The 13,066-nt window shown below is 39.5% G+C and overlaps 1 protein-coding gene across 9 annotated transcripts in view; it reads left to right on the top strand.

The window, feature by feature from the left end:
• The window catches only part of VEZT (vezatin, adherens junctions transmembrane protein), a 98,982-nt gene that overhangs the window by 68,749 nt on the left and 17,167 nt on the right, over nucleotides 1–13,066 (top strand). For all 9 annotated transcript variants that reach the window (XM_073327512.1, XM_073327507.1, XM_073327503.1 and 6 more), the window contains 4 exons: nucleotides 5,638–5,969; nucleotides 7,095–7,288; nucleotides 9,152–9,252; nucleotides 10,311–10,518. In XM_073327512.1, coding sequence (XP_073183613.1) covers nucleotides 5,638–5,969; nucleotides 7,095–7,288; nucleotides 9,152–9,252; nucleotides 10,311–10,518 — 835 coding nt within the window. The remainder of the gene's footprint in view (nucleotides 1–5,637; nucleotides 5,970–7,094; nucleotides 7,289–9,151; nucleotides 9,253–10,310; nucleotides 10,519–13,066) is intronic.

The raw sequence follows: 13,066 nt of genomic DNA, 5'->3' as shown, positions 1-13,066 counted from the left end.
ATAAAAGATTCTCTAACCACATAAATAAAAAGAAAACAAGGAAAGAAAAGAAGTTGGACCACTAAGCACTGAGTATTGGGTAGAGATTAAAGAAAATTTAGGTATGACCTAGCACCTAAATGAATACTTTGCCTCAGTTTTCAATAAGAGTAATGAGGAGTTTGGGGACAGTGGCAACATGGCTAATGGGAACTAGGATATGGAAGTAGAAATTACCACATACAAGCTAAAAGCCAAATTCAATCAGCTTAATGGGACATCCAAGAATATTAAAGGAACCAGCACATGAAATTGCAAGCCCCATAGGAAAGATTTTCAACGAATACATAAACTTGGACATCATACCCTATGACTGCAAACATAGTACTTATATTTAAGAAAGGAAAATACATGATCTGGGCAACTGTAATGCCTGTTAGTTTGACCTCAATTGTATGTCAGGTCTTAGAACAAATTTTGACAGAGAGAGTGGTTAAGGACATAGAGGTAAATGATGATTGGGATAAAATACAGCATGGTTTTACAAAAGGTATCGTTCGGACCAACCCAATCTCTTTCTTTGAGAAAATAACTGATTTTGTGGACAAAGGAAATGCAGTAGATCTATTTTACCTGGATTTCAGTAAAGCATTTGATACAGTTCCACATGGGAAATTATTAGTTACATTGGAGAAGATGGCGATTAATATGAGAATTGAAAGGTGCTTAAGGAACTAGTTAAAAGGAAGACTAAAATGGGTCATTCTGTGAAAGGTGAACTGTCAGGCTGGAGGGAGATTACTGGTGGAGTTTCTCGAAGTTCAGTCTTGGGACCAATCTTATTTAACATTTTCATTAATGACCTTGGTACAAAAAGTGGGAGTGTGCTAATAAAATTTGTGGATGACACAAAGTTGGGGAGATATTGCCAATATGGAAGAGCACCAGAATATCATACAACCTTGAAAACTGGAAGTAATAGAAATGGGATGAAGTTTAATAGTTCAGGGTCATGCACTGAGAGATTAACAAGAGTTTTTGCTATGAGCTGGGGACTTATCAGCTAGAAGCGACAGAGAAGGAGAAAGATGTTCAATCACAGGATGACTGTGAGCTGTGGCCATGAAAAAAGCTAACACAATCCTTGGATGCATTAGGTGCAGTATTTCTGGTAGAAACAGGGAAGTGTTATTACCATTATACAAGGCACTGGGGAGACCTCATCTGGAATACTGTGTGCAGTTCTGGTCTCCCATGTTCAAGAAAGATGGATTCAAACTGGAACAGGTGCAGAGAAGGTTTATAAGGATAATTAGGGGAATGAACAACCTGCCTTAAGAAAGGACACTTAAGGAGCTTGGCTTGTTTAGCCTACCAAAATGAGGGCTGAGGTGAGATATGATTGCTCTCTACAAATACATCAGAGGGATAAACACCAGGAAGGGAGAAGAGATATTTAGGATAAGGGCTAGTGCTGGCACAAGAACAAATGGATATAAACTGGCCATCAAGAAGTTTAGGCTTGATATTAGGCAAAGGTTTATAACCATCAGGGGAGTGACGTTCTAGAACAGCCTTTCAAGGGGAGCAGTGGGAGCAAAAAAGGTTAATTGTTTCAAGATTGAGCTTATTAAGTTTATGGAGAGGAGGGTATGATGAGATTGCCTAAAATGGCATATGGCCCATCCGCGACTGCTATTAGCAAATATCTCCAACAACTGGAAATGAGACACTAGATGGGGAGGGCTCTGAGTTACTACAGAGAATTCTTTCCCATGTTTTCTGGCTGGTGGGTAATGCCCATATGTTCATGGTTTAACTGATCACCATATTTGACTGATCACCGTGGTTTAACTGATCACCAAAAATTTTCTGCCAGGTTAGATTGGCAGAGACCCTGGGGGGGTTTCACCTTCCTCTGCAGCATGGGGCATATGTCACTTGCAGGTTTGAACTAGAATGAATGTTTGATTCTCTGTAACTTGAAGTCTTTAAATCAAAATTTGAGGACTTCAGTAACTTAGCCAGAGGTTATGGGCCTATTACAGGAATGGATAGGTGAAGTTCTGTGGCCTGCAATTTGCAGGAAGTCGGACTAGATGACATGATGGTCCCTTCTGGCCTTTGAGTCTGAGTCTTTCTTCTTTTGAGATATTGAATATCCCAAGTCTGCATGAGTAAATGTGTGCTATTAAAAGAAGATCCCATCTCTTCAAAAGTCGGATTTTCAAATCAGGCATTTTTTTGTTTTATTATCTTAGAAAAAAATTCATTATTGTTTGACTTTTGTGTGAGTTTTATTGTGTTATATTTTGTTCAGTAATCTCAGAACTTAATTTCTTTTGTCCTGGCAGTAAATATTGTCAGTAATAGAGACTGATAAGCTTTGAGGCTTAATTTTGAATAGACAGCTTTGCTAAATGGTAGCCTTTGGTTTTCATAAATTGCTGTTCTAGTAGGAATTATGCAGACCAAGTTACTTTTCCACTCTTCGTTGGGCAGCAGAAGCCATAATTGTCATAATTTGTAAATGCTTCCAAACCCAGGCTTTGTTTATATGCATCTTTCACTGGTTTAACTAAAATCAATTTTTAAATTGATTTAAACCACTGCAAACCCCATTGTGGACACTTAAAATCAGTTAATAACTGTCTTATATCAATTTTAGCTTAATTCGTTAACCAATCATCTTGTAACCTGGCTGTGAAATAATTGAACAAAATGTATCAATATAAGCCAATTTTGCTTCCGTATGTGGATTTTCACCAGTGTAACAAAATAGACTTAAACAATTTTACTAAAATCAGTTCAACATTTGTGTTGCGAATCCTAAATTTGTGCATAGTCCTCTTGGGTGCTAGCTTCCTCCAGAAAACCTCTAATATAGTGCATTTCAGCAAAATATGTATACACATCCAGATATCTTTTAATGTTTCTTTGTCATTCAAGCATGTCTAACCTATATCTGTAATTTTGTGTTGTGTCTCAGCCTGTGGGTGAGGAAACTCTCCTCAAACAAGAACAGTTGACAGAGTAAAAGTACTTGGTATGTGAATAAATCCTCATCACAAAACAAAACATTGATTCTATCCAGAGGAAAGTATCTAGGGTAATTTGGGGCAAGTATCTTTGCGTCCTAGCAACCAAATATCTGCCAATAAAAAGAGACAAAGCTTGTTCTTGACTAGAAAGGTCAATTGCTACCCTAAACATGTTCTGGATTCCCTTTTCTCTGGCCCACATGCCTTTTTCCAGGTAGGTTTTGAATTGCTCTTTTACCAAAGTTCTCTACTTTTGTGGGCTGCCTGTTAGTCATTCACTATTTTCTCCTTATATTCTGTTTATATGGGCCTGTCCTCCTTTTATGTTTAACTCCTAAGCTCTGACTTCTTGCTCTGAGCTGTGTGATGATACTCTTTCCTCAGGCTGCCTCCTTTTCATTTGGCATTCTTTATAATACCCAGCCAAACCCCAGTGTTGAATACAGCGATGAGTAGGAAGTTTGTGTTGTGTAGCACTTGCCCCTGTGTTAAATTCATATCTTTCTAAGTGTTACCTTCAGATAACTCCTACACCTGGAAGCAGTCATCTTTTCAATTCTTTATATTACAGAGCAATAATCTGTTTTCCAGGTGAATATATTGCTCAGCAGCTCCCCAAAGTTATTCATGCTATTAGGAAGATGTGTGTTTTGGAATGATTATCAGTCCAACCAACTAAGTTCTTATAATGGTGCTCATCACCATGGTATCTGAGCCCCTGACTGTGATCATACGTTAGAGAGACGTGGTGGATGAGGTAATATCTTTTATTGGACCAACTTCTGTCGGTGAGAGAGAGAGAAGCTTTCAAGCTTACACAGAGCTCTTCTTCAGGTCTCGAACGCTTCTCTCTCTCACCAACAGAAGTTGGTCCAACAAAAGATATTACTTCATAATATTCTGCAACCAATATAGCTACCACACTGAACATGTTCATATGTGGTGGTTGCATATCCTTAAGTGTGTCACTATTACGGACATTTTCCTTTTGACAGTTGATGTACTGGAAAGACCACTACCCATTTACAACTGGAAATGATCTATAATTGCACTCATATAAGGCCTTTCCGCCCAGAATATCAGAAGGTTAGAGAACATTACCTGTGAACTAAATATTGTCCCTCTTTTACAGATGAGAAAATAAGATTGAGTAACTTGACCAGTTGTGGCCCTTGGGAATCAATCTCAGATCACACTCCATACTAGCCCAATTCTGATCTCTGTGGCCATGTCTACACTAGCGAGCTTACAGTGGCACAGCTGTACCGAAGCGCTCCCACCGACATAGCGCTGTGCACACTACCACTTACGCCAGCAAAATTTATGTCGCTCAGGGATGTGGGGTTTTTTTCACACCGCTAAGCAACATAAGGGTGGTGAAACACTGGAATGCGTTACCTAGGGAGGTGGTAGAATCTCCTTCCTTAGAGGTTTTTAAGGTCAGGCTTGACAAAGCCCTGGCTGGGATGATTTAACTGGGAATTGGTCCTGCTTTGAGCAGGGGGTTGGACTAGATGATCTTCTGGGGTCCCTTCCAACCCTGATATTCTATGATTCTATAAGCATCACTGGCATAAGTGGTATTGTAGGCATAGACTGTGTGTGGGGCTGGTGTAACGGTTAAAAGTACTATCCTCCTCCTTTTTATAAAAAAGGCATTGCCCAGAAAGATGCTACTGTGACAGTTTTCTGAGACATGGGCCTTGTCTAGTTTAGGAAAACGTTTTGTTTGTTTTAGTTATGTAAGATGATTTGACATCCCCATTAGCACTTAGTGTAGACACAGTTTAACACCTTTAAAATAATGTTGGCTGGTCATGAAGTAACCTATGCTTCTCTGTAGACATACAGAGGAGCACTCAAGGGTACGACAAAAATGGGTTTTGCTTCATAATTCAATTTGAGATTCTGGAGAAATGTGAACAGAACGATTCCTCTTTTTCACTGCCAGAGTGAGTGACCTGACAGCTACCATAAATAATGATGTGAAGAGATTATTCCATTGTTCTGCCTTTATCAATGTTTCCACATTTTAATAGTATTTGTGAAGTTGCTCAGTTTTGTGCATAAAACAGTAAGTCAACAGCTCAGATTTCTTAGGATTTCAAAGTATATGTTGTTAATATATAGTGCTAATGGATTATCATTTCAATGCTGGGGGGAGGGATATAGTAGTCAGTAACAACGTCATAGAAATGACAACTCCAAGTTATGAGGGAAGAGTCTTCTTCAGAGCAATGTACATCCTGCTATTGGAATCTTGGCCACTCCTTATCTGTCCTAGGGTAGTCAGAGACTGTCCTAACTAGTGAGTCTGGCATATGGGCAAAGGAGTATTTTCCAAAGTGGGGATATGATGCGTTGGACCCCTGAAAGCCTTTTGTGTGTAAGGGAGCACGTGAGACCCTCACTGAAGGAATTTACAGTCACATAAAGTGTGAGACATCCAGACTAATATGACCTTCTCGTATGCTCCCTGGCACACAGTGCTGAGCATATATTCTGTGGGAGAAGATAAAATTGTTTAAAAAGGGGACAAAATGTTTTTAAAAGTGAATGAAGAAATGCTAATGTTTTTTAACAATGAAGACCATTTGATCCTTTCTGTATTTTGTAGGTTCTGTTTCAGCTGTGGGTAGGACAGAGTTCAGAGTTCTTCAGACGATTAGCACTGCTGCTCTCTCCAGTTAATGCATCCCCCAAGCCCTTGATCACTCCAGAACGTTTGCCTCATTGTATTTTGTCTGATGTGACTCAAAGTCTACCTCAAACTCATGCTGCCTGCTTAGAAGAGCTTAAGCGAAGCTATGAGTTTTATCGGTACTTTGAAACTCAGCATCAGTTAGGCTTGGAATGTGCAACCAAAACAAAACCCAAGTCAAGAGCTCTGAACAGCCTTCACACAGCCGTGCGCAGCTTGCAGCTCCATCTCAAGGCCCTACTGAATGAGTAAGTTTATACTATTTGAAAGAATGTGCCTGTAGTTAGAAAGCTTCAGTCTTGCGCTGCTTTGATTGTTGGTTTATATCCCAGATTGGAAAATAAAAGACAAAATTGAGGCTTGCAGCCATGCAACATAAAGGATGGGGTACATCTGTTAATGTAGACTGGGTTATATTTCTGCTTCCCTGCCCATATATTAAACAGAGTTTGCCAACTGGGAAACAATTCTGGTGTATATTCCACAACTGGAGGAAGATATTTAAGTAGTGTCCCTTATTTAGTAAGGAGCAACATGAGTGAGGTACAATCTTGTGAATTAGATATTTTGAAGAATTATATAATAGGGTCAATGTTAGCAGCTCTCTGGGAATCCAGAGGGGTCTGACCAGCTGCCTTTCCCTTTCGTATAAGCGATTGCACATATAACAAGTCTGTTCTGTTACAGAATTTATTTAATTGAGGTGACTGTTGCTCAGAGCAGCCTGCATCCGTTTTAAGAGGAGATGACTGGAATTAGAAGTTTTCAACTGGAATTGAAGGATTCCGTTCTATTCAGGTTCTGATACTGTGCCCGTCACCATAGGATCTGAGCTTTAAACTATAACAGCCACACGCATTGCCAAGTATTGTGAAGCCAAAATCTCTCTGTCCTACATGGAGTTGGTTACTGTAGTTGATTGGTTAATCTTTAGATATTCTGTGGTGCTACCACCCCCTTGAAGGTGAACTAGAAGGCAAAAAGATTCATTAAAACCCTCCATCTCTTTAGTCCCTCTTTTTGAATGAACCTGAAAGCATGGTTCAGTTTTGTCTGTTTTGCAACAAAATTCCAAACATTTTGAAAGAATATTCAACACACAATAATTATATGTTATATACCTAAAAAGATTTTTCATTGGTACAGTTAGTGAAATAAACACAAAGCCATCTAAATTTAATGGATTACCATAATGAGAATGGAGGAGAGGAGGAGTTTGGCTTTAAAAACATATGAAGCTGGCTAAACTACAGTTTAAGAACATGGAGGAAACAGGAGTAACACAGGATACCAATTAAATTCAAAGCCTGAAGAAATCATGAAGTACGAGATTCAGATATGTTAGTGTGATATTTTCCTTCCCATTCATCTAGGGTAATAATTCTTGAGGATGAACTTGAAAAACTTGTTAGCTCTAAGGAGACACAAGAACTAACTTTAGAAGCCTATCAAGTCCTAGAACAGAAACTAAAGCTGATTCAGCCTCACATCCAGGCAAGCAACAGCTGCTGGGAAGAGGCCATTTCTCAGGTGGAAAAAATGGTTCGAAGAAACCCGGATAAAAAGGGTACGTTGAAAAGCTTCTTTTAGCAACCAGCTGACTGAATGTGATTAAAGAGATTTGTCTCGTTTACATTTCCAAGGCTCTTTTCTAAACATGTAGCTGAGTTTTGTGTAAATTAACCTCCTGTTGCAGATAGTTTTCCAAAGTGTCCAGTTTAACATGTCGCTCCCATTTCTCCTTGATGACTTTGAAGCTTTTGACCGGCAAAAGAATTTGTATAGTTGTTATTTTTGAGTGCTCAAAAGTGTGCTAGGCACAAATTCAGATTGAGCCAACCTGATAACATAACACAAGTTGTTTATTTGTGAACTTTTTCTTTCCAAAGATGGACTGTATGTGAGTGGACAGGATTATTATGAGAATGAGTTCTTGAGTCACTTAAAAATAACTTACAGGGCAGAAATTACTTGTTTGTCTTTTCCCAAACAACATTTTAAATTGTACAAGAAGTGAATACATGGTGATCACAAGAATGTGTTAGCTATTCACTTACTTTTCCTGAAAAAGAAAAGGTCTGTTCTGGGAAAAATATGCTAGTGTAGGGTCTAGGCAAAAGAAAAGATCTGAGATAAGATCCCTAGAAACTAACAGTGACTTAACCACTGGAATCTGAAACCAAAAATTTTGGCGTTCTTCCAGTACATTTTTGTGTGTAAAACTTTCAGAAGTTTGTTTTTTGTTGTTTAGACTCTCATTTAAATATGTTTTTATTTAAATAATGAAAAGAGAGAAGGGTTTTGACATAACTGTCCAGATTTTTTTCAATGACTGTTTAATTCATGGATGAGTAAATCACTTTATACAGAAATAGGAGTCTAATAGAGTAAACTTGAGAATCCTGCTTTTAAGTTTCAATACACTATCCTAGTATAGGGCCTAGTAGTACTCTTGTTCTGGAAGGAGGAATTTTCCTTTACACTTGTTTTAGGTTCCAGTTCTACATCCAGTTTTTACCTCAAAATGTGAATATTTTTCCTGGTCTAGTACACTAACTTTTAGGCATTTACTGAATAGGATTTCATCAGTTGCACACTAGCCAATTCATTCAATCTTTTTTCCCCCTTTTTTTGAGACAACGTTGTACAAAAATTGCTATGGGGGAATGAGGGTTTTTTTGCGGGGTGGTGTTACGCTGCGGGGGGGAATCGGGAGTGCCATAGTTTTTTCACTTTCCATTTTGTCCTGTAACTTTCCCAGAAATGTGTTGATTTTCAATCTGTGTTTCACAACATGCCTAAAGGAATTATGATTAATACAAATGAATATTACAATATATTTTCCTTTCTACTGATTATCATAAATCAAGTATCTTTAAAAAAAATCCATGAATTTAAGCCCAAAATAACGTTATTTTATTTGAAAAAGACCATTGTGCACACCGTCCTAAGGTGTGATTTATTAATAACTTCTTTTTAAAAAATTCAGTGCTGTGGAGACATCTAAAAGTGTCATTAGTTTCTGAGCAGCACTCCTGTTGGGCAAGCATTCTAAATATTTGGGTGTTGTTAGAAATTCTAGTTAACATCTGTAAATATTTCATAACAAACTTTCAGTTCTTGGTAACCTAATAATTAAAAAGCAAAATTGGCAAAACCACTCAACATTCTAAACTTAAATAGGAACATAATGTATGTCGGCCAAGTTGCTGATGATTCTCAGGGGATACCCTGAAGCTTTTAGCATGTTAGTCCTTACAGTGTGCTCAGAAAGGTAATGGAGTGAGTATCAGTGTCCTTTGCATTGGAGTCAGGCTCTGACTCAGTACCACACTGAACTCTTAAAGATCAGTTATCTGTTCATTTCCACACTTAATCTTTTTTTGTTTTAATCTCTTTTCTCCCACCCCCTTCCTCCCCCAACCTCCAGGCAAACCTGAATCATATTGTGATAACACACACTGCCCCATGATACCATTACTACAGCCTGCCCTGCATATAGAGGACAAAGACCCAATCCCTGAAGAGCAGGTAAGAATAAGTGGATGCTTTCAAAGTTATATATGAATTTTGTGTTGCAAAAATATTTCCCTCACCCATTTCCTTTTTTAGCTGCTTAAGCAATGACCTTACCTCCTTCAGCAAGGTATGTAATGCAGCTAGCCAATGCCCTTTCGTTAACAGACTTATGAACTACTCTACTGCAGACAGGGTATATAGTACCTATGTGTACCACATGGCGGTGTTCCCCACCCAGGAACAAAGAGCTTTGAAATTAATTTTGAATCCAGTTCCTGCATATGCTACCTTGGAACCAGATAAAGACATCTCTAAAAAAAAATGTGGATGAAGATATACATTGGTTAAAAGGCAATATATTAAACTGATTCTTACTTGCATTAACCTAACTAATCCTATATGGTTTCCATAGGCTTTGCATTTCTGAACACTTAAAATATGCTTTAACATAAACAATTCGGTGCGTTGTTTTCTCTCTCAGTTTAAGGGCACTCATTTGAAGGCTAAAGTAACTGGAAAGAAAAGTCGGCCTCAACTCAAGAATTAATTGATGGGCACAATTTGAGAGAAGATGAGCCCCCTTCCCCGCCCCCTCATCACCACTTCAAACTTTTCTGTGTTCAACGTGTTGATTCTGCCCTTTCTGAAGTTACCTGGTTGAACAGTTACCACTGATAAAATGAATACGATACCCACCCCTGAATGAACTGCAGGAGGGGAGAGTAAAAAAACAATGATAGTCGTCATATCCAATAGGAATTATGGGAAAAGTGATCCCCATCCCCAAGTCAAAATCTCCTTTTTGTATTGGTTGTTTGCACCAGAGTAAATCTGAAGTGAGTCTGCGGACTTCAATTATCTTGACTTTATCAATGTCCTTACTCCAGTTTTATATTAGTGTAACTGAGAGCAGAGTCAGGCCCCCAAACTCCTGCCATGCGAATCATGTGGGTGACTATGGACTTGGGGCCCAATCCTCCTGCTGAAGTGCTGAAATACTGCAGTACCTCAAACGGCTTGACCCTTGAGGACTGTGCAGATCAAAAGAGCAGTTTATTCTTTTTCCGTAGGAATTGGAAGCATATGTTGAAGATACAGATACAGACAATGAATACAAAAGGGAGGACTTTTATTGCTTTTCCCAGGAAGAGAGAGAGAGACAAAAACGTGAGAGAGAGGAATCCAAGAGAGTGTTACAAGAACTGAAATCTGTGCTGGGATTTAGAGCTTCCGAGGCAGAGAGACAGAAATGGAAGCAGCTGTTATTTAGTGATCATGGTAAGTACTGTCTTTTTTTTTTTTTAATTAATTTGACTCTAAGTAAGGGTGTGTGTCTGGTTACAATCAACTTTTGACATAGTATTGCTAGAATACATACTGCATTCAACTGTAGTAGTGCCTTTGATAGATCTGTGTGGCCCTAATTTGTTGCTCCATCTGTTCATATGACTTGTTAGCATCATTTTACTTTCCAATTAAAAAAAAAACAAGGAAAGGGAGTTTGGCCACGAACTTCATGATGCTAAGAATTTGTCTCTTGGAGCAGAGAGAATTAAGCATAGCGTACAGGGAATTGCTGTATGCTTTTTCATTGCTCTCCACCAAATCTGCTCTTCAACCAGGCAGCAAATTGTTTAGAATCTTTGTAAACGATAGTACATTTTCAGGTTTAGAAGAAATACTTTTTCAATTTTATCCCAGAATTACAGAGAGACATAGAGTGAAGTGACAGGCTAGATTTTGGTATCTATTCCAAGAAAGACAGACAGAAAATATTTTTTAAAAGCCAACAATCTAATTTGTAAGTAGAAAAAGGATTCTCCTGGAGTGGCCCTCTGACAGTCGGGAGCGGACTGCTGGCAACTCTACTCACTTGTTTCTGGAGGCAGGTATATGCAAATTTTTCTTTCCAGGCAACAGTGCATGGCTTTTAAAGAGCCAGTTTTGGCATACCATATGCCTGATTCTAGCAGTAAAACTAGCAGCTTAGTGCAGTTTCTCTCTATTTTTATTGTGAATATTTCTGTTTTCTTCTGCCTTTTTTCCTTCTCTGGTCTTCTCTCTCAATTCTCCTCCTTTCCCTTCCCTTAAAAGAAGGCTAAGGAAAAGCACTAAAAAAAGTGCAAAAGCACAAATCTACGAAATCTAGGTGCTCTACTTCAGAGGAAGGTGAAATACCCTTGTCCTTGCCTGCAGTGCTTCAGACAAGTGGAAGACATTTTCACATCATGGACTTGGCCAGATTTGTTGACAGTCATCTACTCTGGATGATCCAATGAGGAGACAGATGTCCCTTAAAAGGATTTCTGCAAGTCAAACAAGTCTAAGGATCTGGAATTCCCAGTGTGTGAAGACAGTCACTTTCAAGTGATCCTGTCTAGCACAGAAGCAGTCCAACACCTACCTTAAACTGTATGACATCAAGAAATCCAACCATCATGTTTGGCTGTATATCCCAGATGAAAGGCTCAATCTCCAAACTAGCCAGAAAAGGAAGGACCTGTATATTGCCTCCTTCAAAGATCCTGTGGACAAGTGCTCAGTAATACATCAGATGCAATTATGAGGCCTCTGTTCCTGCCTTCAAAGCCACATGTGTGATTGCATCTCTCACTCCCTCTCCCAGGTCCATCAAGCTACAATTCAAGTCAAGTCCAAAAGCAAAGGCACCAAAACACTTCAGACACTTCTCAAGAGCAAGTTTTCCTCGCTATCCTTGATCTACGCCTCGTGATGTCACATGATTCTTTTCTACACTCATCCTTGCTCTGCACCTACGGGGTCTTACGCTCTCCTTGGCAGGCACAGTGCAGTGGACTATCCACTGTATGTGACCCTCTCAGGCCTTCTTCCTCTTAGTTTGAAAAAAACAAGGAGGAAGTTGGTCTGAGCTGATCAGGCTCCCAGCCCAAGTCCAGAGGTCTCAGGGCTAATGGCTGTTGTAAAATAAAGGGAAGCCTGTGTTGGATACGCTTTTGAATAGAACACCAGCAGATGCCAGCCTGCATGGATGGGGCACTCACATAGACACCAGGCCTTCTCGGGCTTTGCTTGGGAGTCCAGGAGGGAGTCCAGCATGAGTATGTCCCTCCTTGAACTAAGAGCAATGGGCCAAGTCATTCATCAGCTTCTTCCCTTCATTTCTAATCCAGCAATGGAAATAAAATGTGGCAGTTGGACATCTGCTGCATACATTAATCTCTATGGAACACTTGGGACTGAGGTTCTGTGCATCTCTTCCAAAGTGATGAAGGAAGGTTCATCAGACCATCTGGGCCTGCATCCGAGGTAAACTGGAAATATCAAGAGACTGGCACAACAGAACAACTCTCACCTGGGCAACGGCAGCTGAATCCTGTAATCTTCAACAACATACTTTCAGCCTGGGACCTCTCTTGGGTGGGCCTGTTCCGATAGCAGTTCATCCCTGTTGTTCCAGGAACAGAGATTCTCTGGCTTGTTGGGGGCAGGAATGTTTTCATTCATGTGGTCAGTGCAATGGATGGATTCCTGCCATTCTCACCTTCTCACAGCAATAGCCAGAAAAATCTGGGGAGTGAAGATAATTATCATTGCTAGTCTCCCATTTTCTAAGGAACTTCTATGGCAGGGATTGGTGCTTTGTCAGAAGTCAACTTGACAGCCTGGAGACTGACGGATTGATGTTGCAGTCCTTCATCTGTTCTCTTGCATGATAGAGCTGTTTTTTCAATGTAGGATGCCTTCAAGTGTCTGGGCCTATTCAAAAATGTGGGGAATATTTTTTTTGATGCTGGGAGGCCAAAAACTTGCATCATCTTCAAGTCTTCCTTGAATCCATGCTACA

Source organism: Lepidochelys kempii, chromosome 1 (genome assembly GCF_965140265.1).
Source record: "Lepidochelys kempii isolate rLepKem1 chromosome 1, rLepKem1.hap2, whole genome shotgun sequence".
NCBI classification, from domain to species: Eukaryota; Metazoa; Chordata; order Testudines; family Cheloniidae; genus Lepidochelys; species Lepidochelys kempii.
The sequence above is the reverse complement of the archived record's forward strand: the minus strand, read 5'-3'. Positions and strand labels throughout refer to the sequence as shown.